Here is a 20,557-nt window from a genome sequence, read left to right on the forward strand (position 1 = left end):
AATCAAGCAGGGCTTTTTCAGAAAATAGCAGATTCTCTTATCTCAGAAGTCTTTGGGAAATGAAACATAACCAGACACTTGGTTTCTTCAGGACTTTATCAGATTGCTAGTCTAGGGTATTGCTTACCAACTATACTTATTATATTTACATTGCATTTAAAAATTAAGCTATTCAAAATAGAAACAAAAGTTTAGTCCTAAGAGTGCCTCATTTCCTGGTCTTCGAAGGTGATGAGCTACCCTGGAGACATGTACTTTTTAACAGGAAAAACAGGAAAGACATCCACATCGTGCTCTAACTTGTGCCCAGTACAAACAAAAAGGATAAAAATGTGTGTGAAAAAGGCCAGTGTATAAATTTGTGCCTGGAGCGACTTGAATTTGTGGCAGAGCTACTCTCAAAGGAACAGCTTTACTATTTACTTTAATATACAATAAAGAAAGAGTATGATGACAAGCCAGTATTACATGGTGTACCTGGTATGCAACTGTACAAAGTCAATAGCGTCTGGTTTTTCACATTCCTTTTTTTTTTCCTTTTTTTTCACTCAGTCCGGCACAAATATGATTATCTTATTTCCTTTGGCTTAGATTTCATGTCTCTAAAACATCTTTGCTTTATTGAGTCCACTTCATATCACTATGATTTTCACTCCATGTATTTTTCATCCTAATAAACAGTAGACTGAGTGTGATATTTTGTTTTGAATCAGGCTTCAATTAGAACCATCAGTGTATTAGCAGTATAAAAAATGGTACAAATTCAACATTCAAAGCCAGTGACTAATTTCTGCTTCAGTGACTGACTTACACAAAAGTCAGGGTGAAGCTAAAATCAGCATTCTGCATCCTGAACACGAACACCCTTTCTTCTCTTCCTCCTTATAGCTGCTCCACAGTCATCTGGTGTTACTGATTGTAGTGTTGCATTTACTTCAATCCTGCAGAGGTTCTGGTGTTTCAGAAAGTGTACACCAGATTCACCACTGCTTCACAAAGACTTGCTCTTGTCTTTGCCAAAAAAGCATAAATTTTATTGTAAAATGAGGACCCAAGGCAAAGTAATTCCCTCTCCCCAAAATAGATGAGGCACAGAGAATGAACCAGCAAAGCAGTGACTGCATGGAGAAATTTGGTCCAACTACTCTCTGAAGTAGGCAGCACTGGTTTGAAGCAGTCAATAGGGCCATGAAGGTCAGAGGAGCTTCTTGACCACAAAGGCCTCACACCAGGAAGAATGTGGATGGACTGCTTCTTCCCACCTCCCAAGCTGAATGATATTTCAGATACTCCTGGCCCCTCGTGTGCCAGAAGCAGTCCTCGCAAGCAACCATGGCTTATTTTACGCTCAAGAAGGCAACGGTGTAAAACAATTACCCAGCACTCATTAAAATGAAATGTTATAATTAGTAACACAATATAAATATGAGGAAGTTAAAAGAAGGCTGAGAAGTAAGAGTAATTTATGTGGTTAAATACAGGAGGGAAAAATAACCTCTGTTCTTCATCAGAAACACTAAGCAGATTTTGCAAAGTGTGAAAGAAGACTATGTTCTTGACTCCATAACTAGAAGGTAATATTAAGTAAATGAAATGTGATTACCGAAGCTGGAATTTGGGCAAAGCACTAATTTGCAAAAAGTAACTTAAGATCTTTAATAGCCATTAGTGCTCAGGCTTCCTATTTTATATTTCAGCTGAAATAAACTCTTATAAGCATAAAATGGATCTTCAATTTTCCCACTCTCTTAAAAAAATAATTATCATTTTTTGGGAAAAAAAACCAAAACCAACAATTTATCATTATTAGATTATTCCAGTATTTTCCCAGTATACATTCCTTGTTCCATCCACCTGCAAAATTTTTCATTATTTTTAAAGAGTTATTCATTACTGCTGCTCTACTCTAAAGTAAATGCTAGCTAAGGAACATGATATAACTAGTTCCTAGTAATGTAAGGCCTCATTCAGCTATTCTTGTCTATGTGCTGCTAACTAAACAATCTCCACTTGAGCGGGCTTATGCATGAAAATGTTGAGACTAAGCAGTCCCTCAGCACCGCAAGCATGTATTCCAGGGCAGGAGGAAAATGAGAGGCAGCATGATTCTCATAGAATGTAATCACAGGAGAAAACATCACTGAAAATTATACTCTAAAGCAATAATATTGGGATAACTTTAAAAAAATAATCAGAGAAGGAGACAGCATTGTCCTCTTATGCTGACCCCTTGGGATTTTCAAAAGCTCTGATGATCCAGAATCCTTAAAGCTATTTATGTTCCTGTGTCTCACTAATTCACTAATATTTTTAAGTTACTTTTTTTTTCTTTTTTTTTTTTTTTTAATCATTTTATGTGCCTTAATACTCCCGAATACATATGAACATGATCTGAAACGCAGCGGCTTCTTACCAAGGAAGTAGAAATTAGCTACCAAGTGTACATGAGGTTCAGGGTTTTAGAGTTATTCCACTTTCTGGGAAGTTTTAGTTGCTGACTTTTAAAGGAGTGAAGTCAAACCAGACATACATAGTAGTTTTCAGACATAGTAGTTTTCAGACTATGTATGTCTGAAAACTTTAGTGAATAAACCTACTAACCAAGGACAACAGATTTCATTTGGGAACCCTTTTACCAGTAAAATGAATTGGGTCATTCAGAGCTTGGTTTTGCCTATATTCCCCATCCATTCAACTTTCATATTTCTTTCCAAAATGAAGCATACACTTCTCTACTCTCCATTTTTTAATCTTGTTTAAGAATGCAATCTTCTTTAAAAGCTGAATAGAAACAATCATCAAATAAATATATACTTCTTTTAACATCTTTTTATCTAACGAAGTTGGGGAGGTATTCACAGTTCCATGCTGCTTATGTACAGTATAGGGAAAAATGGTTCCTCTCCACAAAGCATTGCTATGGGTTTTAATTGCTGCCTCTTTATTTAGTAAAGTCAATATATGTATTTCTGTTTGCATCCATATGTTCCATCCATACCAACATGCTCCTTTAGGAGCACGCATTGGTCTAGGTGTACTGGATCTTGGAGGGGCTGTAGTAGAAAGCAGAGAAAGGTCATTTAATTTCCTACAGATCCTTCCCCCTTTGGAACATGCTGAAGCCTGTTATAGGCAAAACATTTACTTTATCGTTGCTGATGAAAGAACGTCAGCCACAAAAGCCTAGTAGCATGAAAAAGTTTTGGGTTGAACTGAAGATTTGTTACTTTTGGTAGTGTTTATATATTGAGTTAGAAGCTGAGGCACCAAAACCCCCTAAATACTGCAAGTATGTAATTTTGAGCTATATTTGTTTTAACTTTAATGATACAGTGTTAAATATAGAATTTTTTACTTTCCTGATTGACTTTTGGATCTGATGATAACTAGGAAGCAAAATATGGCTTATTGTTTTTTTTTTCTTTCCCCCTTTGATTTATATTGGTTTATCAGAACTCACTAGGGACTGTAAGACAAGAAAATGAAGATAAGGTTCAAGAAAGGTTAAGCATAGCATCAAAGCCTTTTTCACATGTAAAAAGGTTTTATGTTCTTTAAAATCTCAGCTTCATACCCTGTACATAATAATCACTATAATTAAGTGATTGTCTCCCCTTCAAAAAAAGTTGAAAATGACAGAGGAATGATAAATCGTTAATTAATGATATGCTGTTCTGTTTCACTTCTGATTACACCTCCTGCTGGGCACGACTGGTCTATTTGCTTCTAATCTCTGCTGTGAACATTCAATTCCATGCTTTTCCACTGTCACATTTTCACTCTTCGTGACTTTCATGACTACCATATGGTACAGAGCCACTGTAGATTCAACTGACAATTTCATGGTATCAGTGTTCTGGGAAAAAAAATGCCAGTGATATCCAATAGGCATGCTTGGATCTGGTTGCCCCACCATGAAAATACCTAAAATTGCCATGAAAATAATAAACTTGTTCCTAAAGTGTGTTTCAAAATGAGGCCATGGTAGAGTTCATCATGACCATGAAAAATTTATTACCTTAGCTGAAAGAGTTATTTTATCCTCAAACACGTTTCTTTTTTCCACAGGAGACCCATTTAAGATGGGTAGCTTGAAAACAGTAGTTGGAAGGAATAATACTTTTTAATTCCATGTTGTAAGTATAGGGTAGGGTATCTTATTTCAAATACAGGTGTAAAAGGGCACAGTCCTAAAAAATGCATTTTTCACATTTTGAATTCAGAGTAATTTTATGCACAAGCTCTACAAGAATGCCAGAAAGATGTGTGTTGTGCTTTGATCCCTGGTTGTTTTTCTGTGGGTTCAATTGCTATGTACTTATTTTCCTTACCAGGTGGCAGGTACTTAACTTTGTTCAGTCCTTTGAATTTAGACTGTCTCCACCATTATACTTCTAGCTGGCTGAGGAGAGCCACACTGGGACTCTTATATTATGAGTCTGATCTCCAGCTAGGCTATATATGTGCCATTTATGGGCAGAGTATCAGAGGGCAATTTTTAATTCACTTGTCCACTGTGATATGCGTGGGGTCAAAGTAGCAGGGAATGATCTCATTTATTCTCTCCCTTAGCTTTTGCCCTTTGACAGTATCACAGTTAAAAAGGTGGCCAAAGGAGAAAGGCATGTTCTGTCTTTCCTGTAGAAGATACTGATCTGCTTGCTTAGGTTAAAAAAAAAAAGAAAAAGGAAATAAGCAAAACCCCACCAAATGACAGTTTCTATATGAAAAATTGAAGGGACTTGAGGACTTTCTGAACCAAGAGTGAATGAGCTGGACTCTCCAATTCCCAACACAGTCACGAAAACCTAGTAGGAACCTCTGGAGGTCTCCAGTCTAAACTCCTGTTCAAAACAGGAGAACTTCACAGTTAGGTAGGTTTTTGGGGTGCTGCATGCTACTGTCTGCCAGGGACAGGTATATAGGCAGTCACTGTTCCAACCTAAGAATCCAAAGATATTTTTGAGAACTGCCTGTACTAACAGCTCATTAGAAAGGTTACAGTTAAGCTCTGCAGTGAGAAAGTGGGTCTAATAATGTATTTTCAATAACAACACATTGCATTATTGCTTTGTAATTTTCTCATTATCCCTGTTAGTGTAATATAAACATAGGACTGACAGCTTTCTCTGACTTGCCATGACTGGAAAATTAAGAAATGTTGCTTACAATTACATCCTCCCACAGATGGAGAGCTGTACTCTGGCACAGCGGCAGACTTCATGGGCAGGGACTTTGCCATTTTCCGTACTCTGGGGCATCATCATCCAATCAGAACAGAGCAGCATGACTCCCGGTGGCTAAATGGTATGTAAAATGTACATTTATCTGGTTACATTCATCTAGCCATTAAAGACTAGCACACATCTTCCTTCCAGCCACATCTGTGACATATACAACCCTCTTTTATTCAGAGCAGAATTTTGTCTTAAACCATTTAAATGAATCAAAAGTGATAAAAGTGATTTATAAAGAAGCCTTTTTTTTTTTTTTTTTTAATTACATTGAGATTTGTGGAGTGTGATTAAATTTAAAACATACAGAGGCACTATGGCTAATGCCGTCATGCTACAGGAGCAGATTGGTGTAGGGTGCAAGTTGGACAGAAGCTCAAGGCTTGTGCAGGCATCAGTCACACGTCAACACAAAGTAGCTACAGAGCCTTAGGCAGGACCGTGCCTTGCACAGGCTTTAAATTTTGACTAGATTGAGTCAAAAACACTGGCCACCAAAGTGAAGAAGAAAGAGAATCAATAGAGCTTCTTGAGCAGGTCAAAGTTGTCAATAGTTTGTAACAAGTGAAAGGGGTCCTGGGCATTCCAAACTATTGGGTTTCAAAATATTCAGTAGTTTACAAGGCAAAATAGGTTATGTTTTCCTATTGATATTACTAAAGAGGCCTGTAGTTCTTTGTTTGCGTGTATGGAGAGAGAGGGATAACGTCAAAGAAAATACGGTTTTGGCTTCATGTACCAAAATTCTTTAAGATGCATCTGTGTACTCTGTCCAAGTTCTACTGAAGTCAACATTCCAATTGCTTAAATGGAATTACACTTGGCTTTAGCTGTACAAGGATATGTGCACTTTGGAAATGAGATTTCATCATCTGAAATACTGACATTCAATTTAAGTAAGCCAGCAATACTAAATGTAGTTACTTCACGTTAATTTGGATTTTACTTTTTGAACAGTTATCTAGCCACTTTTCCTGTATATGCGGCTTGCATCTGCACTCCTGTTTTTGGTCTCATATACTTTCCACTCTTAGCCACATTATTTATGTCTGTGCCGACGTCCACATTTTCTTATTTGGTTTTGCAATTTAGTGCAGTGTTCCCACAATTTTTTAATGTAAAAGAGCAGAATATGTTTTAGCAACATGGTTTCTTATTAGCTACAGTCAGGAATTTCTAATATCATACTTGTTATAATATTACCTGTATATACAACTCTTAACAAAACCAATCTCTGACTCATTATTAAAACCACAAAGTTCTTTTGAAGGTTGGATTAACAACTGTCTATATGACATATGCATTGGTTATATGTATCAAATAAATGTGTATATGACAAATTGCATGAATCTTTATTTTAATAAGACAAGCTGTATAAATCTTCTGCAAGAACAGATTCAGGTATATCACATTTCAGTTTTACAGTCTGTGCTTGCACAGTAATCCAGAAATCTTGTTAATTGGCTTATTTTATTATAATAGAAAAGATTTCTGGACTTCAGGAGACAGGAAAGTGCAGGAGTCAGACATACCAGTCTATCTTGGTACCTGGTAGAGTAATAATATGTTGAAGATAACACAACACCCACTTTTGTTACGATAGTCATGATGTAAAGTCCAATCACGCAAGCAAAATCTGCTTTTGTGCAGTAGATGTGCACAATGACAGCTGAGTCAGGAGGATTTATGCAGTGGGAAAGCACAGCCATTGTCCAGAGCCCCTGTACTTCATCGCTGAAAATGTGTCATTCCTTTGTGGATTCGGTTATCAGTCTTTCAGCACTAAATGTGAGAACTGCTTTTCCCAAATAAGCACTAATGTTACATCTGACAGGCTTGCAGAAACCACAACTGCTTTGTGCTCCAGATGAAGAAGACACTTTCACATAATGAGCTGACGAACCTCAAGCTTTCTAGAACTTAAGTATTGTCCATAAAAGTAGAATGGCAGTATTTATCATAGCACAGGGTGAAAATGTTTTTCAGTTCTTAGTGTAGTTCTTACACTATATGCCTGTATGGTAAGTTTCATGGTAACTTAAAAAAAAAAAAATATGTAAGAATCAAACTGAGGCCTTTAGAAATTACTCTTGTCTATAATTTAATAGAGAATGATCCTTAAGTACGTCTTTTAAATCTCTCTATTGCAACTTAATAAGTTTACCTTCCTAATATGGAAAGGTTGTATTAAAGTCTGCACTATAATGTTCCTATTAAAGGATCTAAGCCATTACTGTAAATTTCCCAGTGATAAGATCCTGGCAGCCTTTCCACACAGTACTTTTAATTTCAGCATCTAACAGGGAAATCCAAAAATGATAATTGTTTCAGTTTGAAACTCTGCAGACATGACAGTCCTTCAATTTTATTTTGTTTTCTTTTGTCATTTGTCTCTTTTAAATATAATTATAAAAGAAAGAAGCTTTGTGTTTGGATGTATTTAAAATGGATATACTTCTAATGAAACAAGCTCTCACTGAAGGATGAGGTCTACTCTGCTCTCTTAAAGATCTGTATAAACTGGTTTTGAACAGTTAAGTTTGCAGACCTTTTTACAATTTTTATTAAAGAAAGACATAAATTGCTATGTAGTGGTGGGTTTGCTTTTCTTGTTGCTTTCTAAAGTGTTCTTAGCCTCAGGTTAAAAAACTCTATTCTAATGGACATAAACTGAAAGCTGGATAGAAACAGTAGTTCTGATCAAACTTAGAAAGAGAAATCCTCATCCCCATGGAGTTTAATAGCTAGGCGGTGAGACATCCAGCTGTAAGTCCTTGCTAATGTTTACTTCATACTAAGACTGAGGTCAGAGATGACAGGGTGCAGAAAACACAGCTGTTTGGTACCAAAAATGGAAAGGAGAAGACAGTTACACACGAAGAGCTTACAAACTTTTCCCGGAATTTAAATATCATTGTGAACTGGCTTAACAGAAGGACAACATTCTTCAAGAAAGTCTTTTGGAGTTAAGTATGAACACAGAGTTCCTATAAAAATCACACAGTCACTTTTTGGAGATGCTCCACATCCTGTAAGGAGTTAAATTTTGCTAGGAAGAGGGCTTTGAACTGTGCCCAACCCAAGGGAAGGTGCTGACCAGCAGCTCTTAAAGACTTAAGTCTTTTAAAGATATTAAATACTCACAGGCTTCTAAAGACATTTCATTTAGTATAAATAATTAAACAGTCACCATGCCAAATAAAGCAAGTGAGACTGATTCTATAGCGGTGTAGTTGGGGCATTCATCTAGAAGGTAGGGAACCATACATCAGTCACTGTTGCAGTGTATATTTAATTATTGATACAGAGTTGGCCAGATGTGACATGGAGGCATTTGCAAAAACATAGTAAAATGATTTGGCGCTCTGGGGTCATTTTGGGTACAAAAAGCTGCAGTTCAGTGCCCCAGACTGAATCGTGCACTTTGTTATAAGCCGTGTACATGCTCATGTTGGACGTTATTGGCTCCTCTGGTAAGTGCGTGGAATTTCTCTGCAGAAAAAGCTTTGACAGTTTTAGCTGGTCCCACTGAGGGTCAAGAATAGTTCTGAACTCTCAGAAAAAAAAATAATCCTGAAATAGAAAAAATATCTCCTGCCCAGCTTTACTATAAACAAGCAATGGCTTTGATGTTACACGTATATCTTCCAGAATCTTGCCCATAGGCAAAAAAACCGTTTCCCTTTAAATGTACCATTGCTTCTTATAGTTTAGAGCCATCAGAAGCTAGTGTTAGTTCAAGAAAGCGTAGATCAGGTCCTGCTTGTATGAGCTGCTTCAGCAATAAAAAAGATGAGTAGGAGGCCTGAGCAGGTCGGAACAGCTTACCTTGGTACCAGGGAGTTCCCTGGTGAACTAAACATAGTGTTTGCTGTACACCATCCATGGCAGCATTTATGCAAGGGCTGAGGGCATGACTGGAGGCAAGGAGGCAAAAATGGCAGTGCAGTGTACCAAAGCAAATGCTAAGCAATACAAAAGCAATGTACTGAAGGCAGCTTTCGAGCTGAAGGTTAGGGGAGTGGAAGGAAAGCTTGGAGCCACTCTCATGTTCCCTGACTTGAGTACAGGGGATCTGGCCTTAAATTGTTAGCATTTTGCAAAATGAATAACCATAAACATTTATTTTAAAAGCAAAACACAGTTGGGCTGCAGAAGATTTGAAAGGAAATGAAATCACAGAAAGCTGCATTAAGATAGTATTATGACTCTGGTCTGCACCACAGAAAAGTGAGGGCATACTGGCCTTGCTTGCCCTCTTTACTAGACCTGGGGTCAAAAGAGACTGTCAGTCTGGATTTCCACCCTTGGCTTGGAATTTCCTTGTTTTTTATGGGTTTAAAGCAGCTCTATGATATCATTTTAGCATACTTTCCATGGCTTAATTTTTAAAGTGAGGTAGTAGCTGCACTTAGTCCCCTGGAGTTATTGTCCTTGATAATCTTTACGGTTACATAAACAGTTGAGAGTTATAGAAGCTGAGCGACTGTTCAATAAAAAGGAAAATGCCCTCTTAAATTCCACTGGCTCCAAGGCAGGAAACATGGACTTGATACTCTCCTGGCATTCATACAGAGCTTTAGCGATCATTTTGTGTTGTTTCCGCTTATGGCAATTTGTAGGATGTCCCAGCGCTGGCAACATACACACGTAATTTTGAATATATATGTATTGCACAGTAGAAAAAAGTATGGCAAGAGAAAGACAAGACTGCAGCTACTTTATAAGATTTTTACCTTTCTAATAAAATGTATTGAATGTGTTCATTTGCTGCATCTCTGAATCTGTAGCTTGTCTTTGTACACCTACACTAAACTCTTTTCCCACTGATACCCCCCTCTTCTTTGTCCCTCTTCTTTGGCCATTTCCTTATCTCTGAATGCCTTCCTAGTTTCCCACTTTCCAGCTCGCCTTTTACTCATTCCCAATCCAAATATACAGAAGGTACTGAAATATATGCCACCAAAGGTAAGCAGATGGAAAATGACTGAACTGCCAGTATTGACAGGGCCCAGCCATCCATTCATAAAGTGCATCTAAGACATTTTTTGAGAAAGGAAATATAATAAATTTCCAGCAAAAAAAAAGCTATTTAAATAAAGAATATATATATAAAAAAGGGGTATGACCTGCATATGAATATAGGTAGGCTTCAAATTAGAAGTCTTAAACCATGGTGGGAATGAAATTAGAAAAAGCTGCCCAATAGAAATAAACAGTGAGTCAGCTTAGCTGGTTTTTGAGAGGAACTTAGATAACATCTATGTGTTGTGAGATAGCACACTTGTCTGACATCGCAAGGGACTACAAACAGTAAACTAAATAGTCTTTCTTCCAGATCTGCATTCCCATAAATTTACAAGGGCATATTTAAACAACCTTACCAGTGCAAACAGTGAAAGGTGTTCTCTGTGTGAGTGCGTGTGTGTGAGCGCGTGTGTGTGGTTTTTGTTGTTGTTCTTTTGGTGTTTTTTTCCTGGCAAGAACCTCTTGCATTTAAAATATGCATTTCTATATTTGAACCAAATTAGTCAACTGATATCTCCTATCATGCAGGCTGTAGTGTGGACCAAGTTCCGCACTTTCCCACCACTGCTTATACAGTCATGAACAACTCCAACCCTTACAGGAACAAAAACACATCCATATATGCAAGTCTCATTTCTCACTCAGTTTACCCTCCCACCTCCATTCCCATTATCTCTATTCTAAGAATAGTAATAAATAATTTCATAGTGATAAATTCCATGTGTGACAAATGCTAATGTCACCTAACACAGTGCTAGGAAGTACTCAGAAACTATAGTGACAGTGGCATAATAATGTGAACAGAATGGCATACAGACTCAATTTGCAAGTTTATTGGGTTTTTTTTCCTCCCTTAAGTCTGTAGATCCAAATTTGAGAGATTAAATATGAATTTTAAATTGCTCTTATTGCAATCTAACAAGTCTTTTCTCTACATGCTTTTGTATTACTTGACATTTATACTTTCATAATCTTGAAATGTCTACAACTCAGGAAGCCATAAGTCCAGCTGAATACTTGATCAGAAAATACTCATGCATTTGAACCGTTTGCCTCATCTGCTCCCTGTATCTTTATACAAACTAAGAGAAGCACTTGATTCAGAAATCAAAGACCAAGCAACAATTAGAGAATGTGTTTTACAGTTCCTCTAGACGTGGGGAAGATCACAAAGATGGTGGGTAAAGACAACCAGAAAAATTCTAATCTTCCATCCTTCTAGGAAATAGACCTCTCTCCTTCTCTCATGCTGTCTCCCTCACCTCTTCCCTCAGACTAGGATTAGGGGTTTTTTTTTCATTAACTTTTAGTGCTGTGGATAAGATTTTGTTGCTTTTTGGTATGAAATACTAGTAAAAGTAGCCAAAAGATAAGCTTTGAGGCTAGAGTGAAAAAAGTGAGTAGGAAATATGAAGTGGAAGAGGACATTCCTCTGTCTTGACTGCACATTTTTAAGACATCCTGATACTCTAGAGAATATGACCTGGGGCAAAAAGATTTACATCAATTAATATATCGGTCTGAGCTATAGCCACAATATGCTTGGGAAAGTTAGGATACAAATTAGTCCAGGAGCACCTGACTAAGGATATGTGTATATTACATGGTTAACCGTGGGCTCATTTATGGGCTTTCACTTGGTCAGCCTTATTATGCACACCAAAAACTAATAGCTGGCGGTGTAGATTAGAAGCCATGCTTAGTTCCAATTCATACCATAATTTTCTTTATAGAGCATGTAAGATCAAAAATAATGGGGAAGTTCAGTGCTTTGTGCATTGGTTCCAGTGGAGACCAGAGAAGTTTGTCTGCTGCACATAATACATTTTTTAGGAAAGAAGTTCATAGGTCTCAAAACAAGCACTGTGGAATGTGACCCCAGTCCCAAACACAGCAAAGCATAGTCTCTCTCTACAGACTTGGAAGTGATTGCCAGCTTGAGTAACTGTGCTCACTCATGTACACTGAATTGATCTATTGGTGATGTGCCTTAGAACTGCTAAATTTTAGGGGGTTTATTTCAGTGGTGAACATGGTATCAGGTCAACAACCCAGTAAATCCTGTTGAGCCTCATGTCAGAGTGAGACCTGAGAGTATAGCTCTTGCTATCACCTATGCTCTAACTTTGCTGGGGAGGAAACTGGGTGAAAGAGCCAGAACAAGCTCTGTCTAGATGGTAGATGTGGATAAATCAGTGCATCATTGCCTGTGGGGCAAATCTTGGATCAAATTTGATAACCCAGGTGAGTTGCTTTTTAAAGATATAGATTTAGATAAACCTATCTAAACCCTTCTGACACTGAATAGTAAACACCAGCAGTTGTCTGACTATCAGTAGTACCAGTGATATTCTGTGTTCTCTAGAAAGCTTTTCTTTCTTTTTTATTAATTTTTCTTAAATGAGGATTGTTTGTTTGTATGTGCTTAATTCAATGGGTAACTTGTAGAGCTGGCAATGGGCAGGTTTGTAAAGTAATGGTCTATTCACATAAAGAAGGTGACAAACTCAATATATAACTCAAGCAGTGGTACCTGTGATAATAATCTCTACTAGAAAGCTGTATACCTTCCAGTTAATATATGATTAAAAAGACCGTATCTATCTATACATTTATATAAAAATATATGCATATTACTTTTATTATTATGGTTATTATTATGCATGCAACAGTTCATAGGAAGCCTCTCCTCTTGCCCTGGAGATGAATTTCATTAGGGAAAAAAAGTAATTTTTGTAGCACAGGTGTAGTATTCAGGTTCTAAGATTGCACTTTGCTTTGGTTTTGGTGTAGACCCCATTTTACATTACATTACATGGGTTTCTTCGTAATTATTATTTTTACAAAGATCCAAATCAGTTTAAGGAGAAGTTCAGATTAGGTGCCAAGATGCCAAAGACAAAGCCTATGTGTTATAGGCCTTGCAAACTCAAGTAGGTTTCCCATGATCTCTGAGATCTCTATGAGGGCTCATCACAGCTATGATGCTTGGAAAACAGTGACTTTTAGCTCCAAAATTGTGCTTCCTTTCCTATTCACAAAAGTAACTAACCAGTTTTTCAAGAAAAGTTAAGCAGAAATCTGCTTGTAGGGAATCACACAGTGGAATACGAATTGATTTAAACAAAGCAGGAATGGGTCTGTTATAGCCTCCTTCATTGGGGTATGACATACTCTGATTTTTTTTTTTTATGTTCTTGTGTTGTTGGGTTTTGGTTTTTTTTTCTTCCTTCTCCTCTAGCCATCAATTTAATGAGTGTTGACCCTGTCAATACCAATTTCCTTTTCTCAGGCCACCATGTTCAGAGTTTGGTGGGCATTCAATAGAGATTTACTGTTGACTAGGTAATTTGAGTTCATGTGTGTGGTGAAAAATTAGTGAGGAGAATTATGCAGAAAAGTGGATGCCATGACAATGCATGTCACCATGGTGTGACCAGCTCTGCTGACATAGGTTTCAAAAGCTCTCCCCCTGTGAAAATGGGGCCTGTTTGCAAATTAATTAGTTTCTGGCAGCAGCTTGATTGTTGACCCAAAGTTTGTAGAGTGGAAAAACAATCAGATTAGTGTGTTCAATATAAAGGCCCAGTGCGGCACTCAAGTGCAGTTTGCCAAACTGTTGAAGCCGTGAATAGAGTGAAACAAATTCTTTTTTGAGAAGCCAAGGCAAAGGTTAAGTGTGATGTGACTAGAGCACGCTGGCCACGGGGCGGTGGAGGGAGAATTAGAGGTTTCAGCCACACAAAACCAGAGAGTGCTGAGACAGTTGCATTGAATTTAATGAAATTCACAGCTTCAGACGCAAAAGTGTTTGGCAATGTTTTAGTCTGTGTTAAAGGGAGAAATAAGATGGCTTTGTTTTAAGAAGTTTTCTTTGTACAGCCATGTGGGACACCAGGGACTGAACCTCTAAAGGGTATTAGAGACACTTCCTGAGCCTTCACGCTGTTTCTAAGCACCTGCAGTCTTTGAGGTTTGTACCAGTTCCTCCCCCTCTCCACCACACACTAACTCCCTTTATCCAAGCCTCCCATTCATCACGTCCAACATTTGGGCAGGTTTCTTCTTTTAAATAGTGCTGGTGCTGTGACTCATGAGCAAACATATCAGAAATCAACCCTTGGAAATAGACAGTCTAGCTAAAACTTGTTATTCGGGTAGTGAGATAAAAGTTAGACACTAAAAAATACCATAGGCCAGATCTTTAGCTGATAATAAATGAGAGTATCCCAGATACAGCCAGGAAAGATCTACTCACTTATTTCTACTCACTGCAGGACTTACTTCATTAATACACTTTATTTCTTCAGTGGCTGTTTTTAATACAAGTTTTTTATATTTTTTCTTTAATTATTATTTTCCTAGTATGACAAATAGAAAAAAAGAAAATGGCAACAAATGTGGAGGAGACCATGTTTGTGGCTAGTTGAGGTAGTCTTCTCTTGAACCACTGTTCCACTTAGTCCTGTTGGCCTGGATCACAGTATCTGACAGAAACAGAGGAACGGGAAGACAGAGCTGCTGAGCTGAAAATGTGAAGGCCTCCATCACCAAACAGCCACCACCCCATCAAATAACTGTTCAGCACACCCAGCAGAGTTAACGCTGTGAGGAGCGTTAAGTCTGCTCCTACCTCTTTCCCCTGGCTCCATAAAATTACAACTGTTAGTCGGCAACATATGCAAACTTTGTGATTTGTTCTTTGTAATGGGGCTGAACCTAACCCCCTTTACACTAACATTCCTGAACCGTGAATTGCTTGTCCCAAAAGGCATTCAGTGTTCCTTGCAATTAACACAACTGATTGCTCAAAGCCAGCACCTGATGTGGCACTTAGCCAGCTGGAAACCTAATTGGCTCCTTAACATCTACTTCAGAGTGGAGTTTGTGATGATGGAATTATTAGTTCAAAGTAAGCCAGGTATGTGAATACCTGGTCTATACGTTAAAATCTTAGCTGGCATCAGAGACAGTTGAATTAAGCTGCAGACTCAAAGGCTCCCTTTCTCTCTGTCCCGTAACTTCCCCTTCTCTTTGTTCATGAGATAGTGTAAAATTCATTGAATGCTTGTAAGGCTAAGTAATTGCTTTTGTTCTTTGGGTTACTTAATTACAAATCTCAGTAGATGACAGGTCCTCTGCACTAAAGGAAGACATCACATTTGCACAGTTACAGAATCCCAACACAAATGTGTGTGGCAAATCAGTGACTGCAGATTTATTCATGCCCTCTGGGACCTGCACTGCCTTTTCAGCTTAGCATGCAATATGATTTAAATTACAGCTTGTGCAGAGCTGTGCCTTGGGATTACACTCCATGTTTCCAACTGTTTATAGTTCAGTGAGCTTTAACCTCTGTGATTCTGAAAATTAAATAATGTCACGGCTGATACCAAACTGATGGCTGGTACTAGATTGCTAAATACTGTCTTGTATTAAAAGCCTATTTTTACTACGAAGTTGAAACCTCAATGTATTTAAAACATTGATAACACTTTCAGGTAGTGCAAGAGCACAATTCAAAAATAACATTATCAAAGAATTGCAAAGCTAATATTCTCCATTCTCATATAAGGTTCTCTAATATAAGCTCTATTCTCAAGGATATAGTCGATCTTCTGTATTTAGTAGAGTTATGGCTGTTGACTTTACTAGAGCTGGACTGGGCCTAATATAATACTTTGTGATTCAGTAGACGCACAGAGTGTGTAAAGAAATCTAGATACAGCATCTGTTGCATAAAAATTCAGATTTATTAAATTCCTTGCAGATTTTATAATTTCATTATTTCTGAAATACTATGATACATCAAATCTTACATCTTGAAGACCCTTTTGTGCTGTGACTTTAGTACATCTTAGTATTTCTGTAGCTTTTCAACAAAGGATAAGATAAAACATCTCATTATAAATCAGTATATTTAATATGGCATGTAATTTCCCAGCAGATTAGTTTTCATCCTTTGCAGATTTTAATTTACACAAAAGCTTCTAGTGATTTTTCTTCATTTACTTTTTCAACCCCATGTTTCCAGGAGAGATACCTTTCCATTCTCGCTTGAGTCACTTCACAGGGCTCCTCCCAAGGCGCCACCAGGTAACACCTACAAAACAAAAAGGTGAAACAATGTCACCATCAGCATCGCTTAGCCCATAGAGCCTTATTCATGACTATGGTGTAAAGGAGAGAGAACAGGATGAGAAATGACCAAATGGGAGAGACAAACGGATACTCTTTTTCACTTGTAAAGGTAGCATGTTTAACTAACAGAGAAAATAAACAAAGAAAGCCCATATACCTTATTCACAGAGTTGCAGTTATCAGATATGATACACAGACTCCTCCCTTCTCCTCTCCAAAAGGAAACCCTAACAAATGGTTCCTCATTTCATATCTTTACAAAGGATCTTGAACTTCCCATTTTGCTGCATTGCAATGTGCTGCTTCTTCCCCTTGATCTCTGGAGCACCCTGCATTACTTATCTCAGACTTCAGTGCCTTTTAGGTATCAAAGTGATGTCAAAAGTATCCCATCCCTCACTATTCCATTGGATTCCATGAACTTAGGTACATCTATCCTTGCTGAATAGCTGGCTGTTAGATTTAATGTTCTGAACAGGTGCTTTTACATACCATTAAGTAAAAAAGTTAGAGGAAACTTTATGGTAGCATTTGTTATGTATTATTTAAATGTGGTAACATTGCTTTTAAGAATCTCAATTTCTGTCTCAAAAGCAGTAGCATTGTCTGAAAGTTTCTATAACCAAAAGACTTTTGAGAGTAACCCACCAAAACTGAAGTGCCAGGTGATATGCCTTTCTTTAGCTCTTTCTCCTTCTGTTCTCATACCCATATCACTGGTGGATGTAGACTGAATGTTTCACGTGTTAGGAAAGTGAGTTGTCATGTAGTGTTATCAGGGAAAATTATCTCGTTAAAGGCACGGGTTAAACTTTGGCTCTTTGAGACCACTCTCTCTTGTACAACATCCAGCAGAATTTGATGTTTTGAGCACTTAGGGCTGCCACAGTTATGCTAAGTAAATGAAGAAAATAGTTCCCTTTCTGATTGACCTTTTAAAGTGATAGGCTGGCCTGTTTTGGTTTGGTTTGGTTTGTTGGATTCCTGGATTATGGAAAAGACTATTTTTAACATATGTTTATATATATAAATTTCATTTCCTGCTGGTGGGTTTGTAAAGATATCTGTCCAGGTAAGTGAAGCAAGATTTGTAGGAAGATTTTATTAGATTGTATTCTGTGATTCTGTGATTAGATGAGCTGGTATAAGAAGAAACCAGATAGCCTTTCAGGGTCAGAGCATTTTTTACAGATGATCATTCAGAAAAACAGAAGAAAAGTTATTTTAAAGACTGGATTGCATATTTTTCCCATTTATTCCACAGCTTTTATGAAATGGTTGAACGCATTCACTGATAATACATTATCTGTGAAAATGGCCATATATCTGAAGATCGGTGTTTATTGATTCTTTTAGTGCCATTTGAGCAAAATTCAATACATTTGTAAATAGTAAAAAGTGTTCCAGTGATGTCAGTGAGATTAATCATATTTCCTGAGCAATATAAAAACATTTGACACACTGTAAAATCTGACAGTCATGGGACACAGCTCTCTTCATTTACCTACCCCTGTGGTTTCTGTTTCCCATTCTCCTCCTCTAAAGGAACTTCCAGTAAAGGCAGAAAAAGCTCCATGAGAGGGAAATGTGCAAAACCCCCCTATGAAATATTTTACATGGATTAGTGAGTCATCAGCCTTTTTCACAAGATTGTGTGAATGGATTGTCATTACTAATACTCTGTTCTGCTCCATATTTGACATACTGTCAGCTTTAATTCTTTTATGTTTTTGCCAGTCCTGTCACTAGAAGGCATTCTTTACAAAGAAGTTCCAGTTTCCCATTTATTACAGGACCTATATTCTTTGCTACATTTCATTCTTTTATGACTTTTTAAATACTTTTGCCTAAACTTTCTGCCAGTTCCTCTCCATGATGTTTATGTATCACAAGCAAATTCCTCCCTCACTGCTTTTAAAAAATGCTAAAATAAGTCTGATTCATCGTTACTCCAAGAAGGTGTTCATTCTTAAACGTCACAGTAATTATTCTGAAATGCTGTCAATCAATAAAAAAGGAGGGTTTGCTTATGCAGAATTAAAGTACATAGCAATTAAATAGAGTTTGAGAAGAATAACCTTCTAACAGGGCAGCGCAAAAGGTGATGTTGCAAGCATTTTCTATCTGAAGCAACTGCATGGTTTTCATCACACCTGTGCTGTGAAATATTTTCTCTCCTTTTTTGTTTCACATCATTAATAAACTAGTACCTTCATTTGGGTACAAACCCTGTTAATACCTTATGTTGAATGAAGCAAAATTAAGTTGCATATTATGCTCACATGAATACTGAAAGAGGTTGCCATAACTGATACTATCACGCTGAAAACCTTGGGTTGTGCTCATGGTTTTTGCTTCTGCTTACAGATGCCTTACTGCATTTCATGTTGCTGTGCTGCACTGACAGATCAGTTAAAAGCAGTCATTCACCCAGCCCTTTCTTCAGTCTTTGCTGCCATCCTAATTCATCTTACTTTAATGGATTTTGTGTCAAGCTGCTTTACACTAGCTGTAAAAGTTAATTATAACAACAAAACCTTTTTCATAGTTTGACAAAATTACCTCAGTTTCATGGCCAAATCTAAAGGATTTAACTAAGAAATTAAATTGCAGGAGATTGGATAGGTTAGGAAATTGCTACAGTGTTTTCTGCTAGATCACTGCTTGGGAACAGGCTGGGGCTGATGATCATTTCCCGATGAATGAACATCTCTCGCTGAGATTTGAGATGTTGGCAGAGCCCTGTCCAGTTTTTCGACATGACATTGAGAGGAGATTGTTTTTACAACTACACAACCCCTTTCACACACTTCAAATTGAACTCGACAGTACAAAATTTAGTATTTTTCTTCCTGTTTTCAAAATAGATTATTTTTGACACAAAGGCCATATTTGTTCACATGGTAGGCAGAAAACGGTAATAGATGTGTGGACAAATGGTTCTGATGGAGAGAGTGTTGTACACCACATGAAGCTGAGAGAGAAATCTTAAGTATTTAGGTCTCAGGAGACATATGGAGACTGAAGACATACTTGTCAAGCCACTGTTCTTCAGTTTGGGGTTTCATGCTTTTGCCGGTCGTACTGCTGAAGGCTGTCCCACTTTCTCTTCAGAGAAATGTGTCTTCCTTATTAATCCCCAGCTATTCCTCACACTCTGCCAGGGATTTGTCTCCTGCAATGTGCTGTGTCAGGAGTTTGGCTGATGGTGTTTGCAGCAGCATTCACTCTCTGCCCTCATGGCACTTTCTTGTATCCTTGATTTCTAAGCTACAGAGAGGGAGAATATTCCACCAGAGACACAATCATGCATCTCTCAGCATTCTAGAAAGCCCAAGAAAATCATATTAGTGGAAAATAACAGGTTTGGTCTCTGAGTTTTGGGTCATCTACCACAAACTGCTTGGGCATCTCCAGGGACTTGTGCTCCACCTGTAAATCTTCAGAGCTTACAAAAGGCAGGCTCTGATGGCCAAAAGTGTGTAAGACCCTGAATCAGAAACATCCTTTGTCTTCAGTGCCTCCATGCTCTACTTCTTCCTCTAATGCATCGCTTCTTAACATAAAGACTATGATATTTAGTTTTTGTCACTCATCCAAAGCTCTGAAGATGTAGGTTACAGTCAAGACACAGGCTTTCCAGTGTTTTCATTTCCAAGTATCAATGTCAAAACTTCAGATAAATGACCCAAAGAGGGAGAAATAGGCTCTTAGCTGGAACTGTCATTAGCTTTTGCTGCAGATAGGTTAAGAAATGTAGAAAACTGAGATTAAAAGATTTCTAAACAGAGACAATATGCTGTAAACTTTACTTTCTGGTTTGTGAAGGACGCTAGTTTTCTCAGTTGCCCAATTATTCTCTCTGAGAGACAAGTAAATCAATTTAAAATTAATTGTGTTGATAGATACGCAACGCCTTAAAACAGTCAGCAATAGAAAAGAGGTGTTAATTTTGGTTGTTGTTCTGTAAAGAGATAATAATCACCTCTTTTAAATTAAATAGGGTGGATAGATCATAAGCATTGTTTTGTGAGAAATCTAATTTACATTGAGAATTAAGCTATAATTTTACTGAACTTTTCTTCACCATATAATTAGTCATTACAGGGAATCAAAACTATTGTTGTCTCTTTAGAACAAAGACTTCAGAAACT

At 37.5% G+C, this 20,557-nt stretch overlaps 1 protein-coding gene across 1 annotated transcript in view; it reads left to right on the top strand.

Moving 5' to 3' along the window:
• SEMA3A (semaphorin 3A) overlaps window positions 1-20,557 on the top strand; it is a gene marked incomplete at its 3' end in the record, with an annotated part of 166,621 nt that overhangs the window by 104,782 nt on the left and 41,282 nt on the right. The window contains exon 6 of the mRNA XM_080638137.1: window positions 5,188-5,307. Coding sequence (XP_080494263.1) covers window positions 5,188-5,307 — 120 coding nt within the window. The remainder of the gene's footprint in view (window positions 1-5,187; window positions 5,308-20,557) is intronic.

This window comes from Psittacula echo (genome assembly GCF_963264785.1).
Source record: "Psittacula echo genome assembly, chromosome: 1".
In the NCBI taxonomy this organism is placed as follows: Eukaryota; Metazoa; Chordata; class Aves; order Psittaciformes; family Psittacidae; genus Psittacula; species Psittacula echo.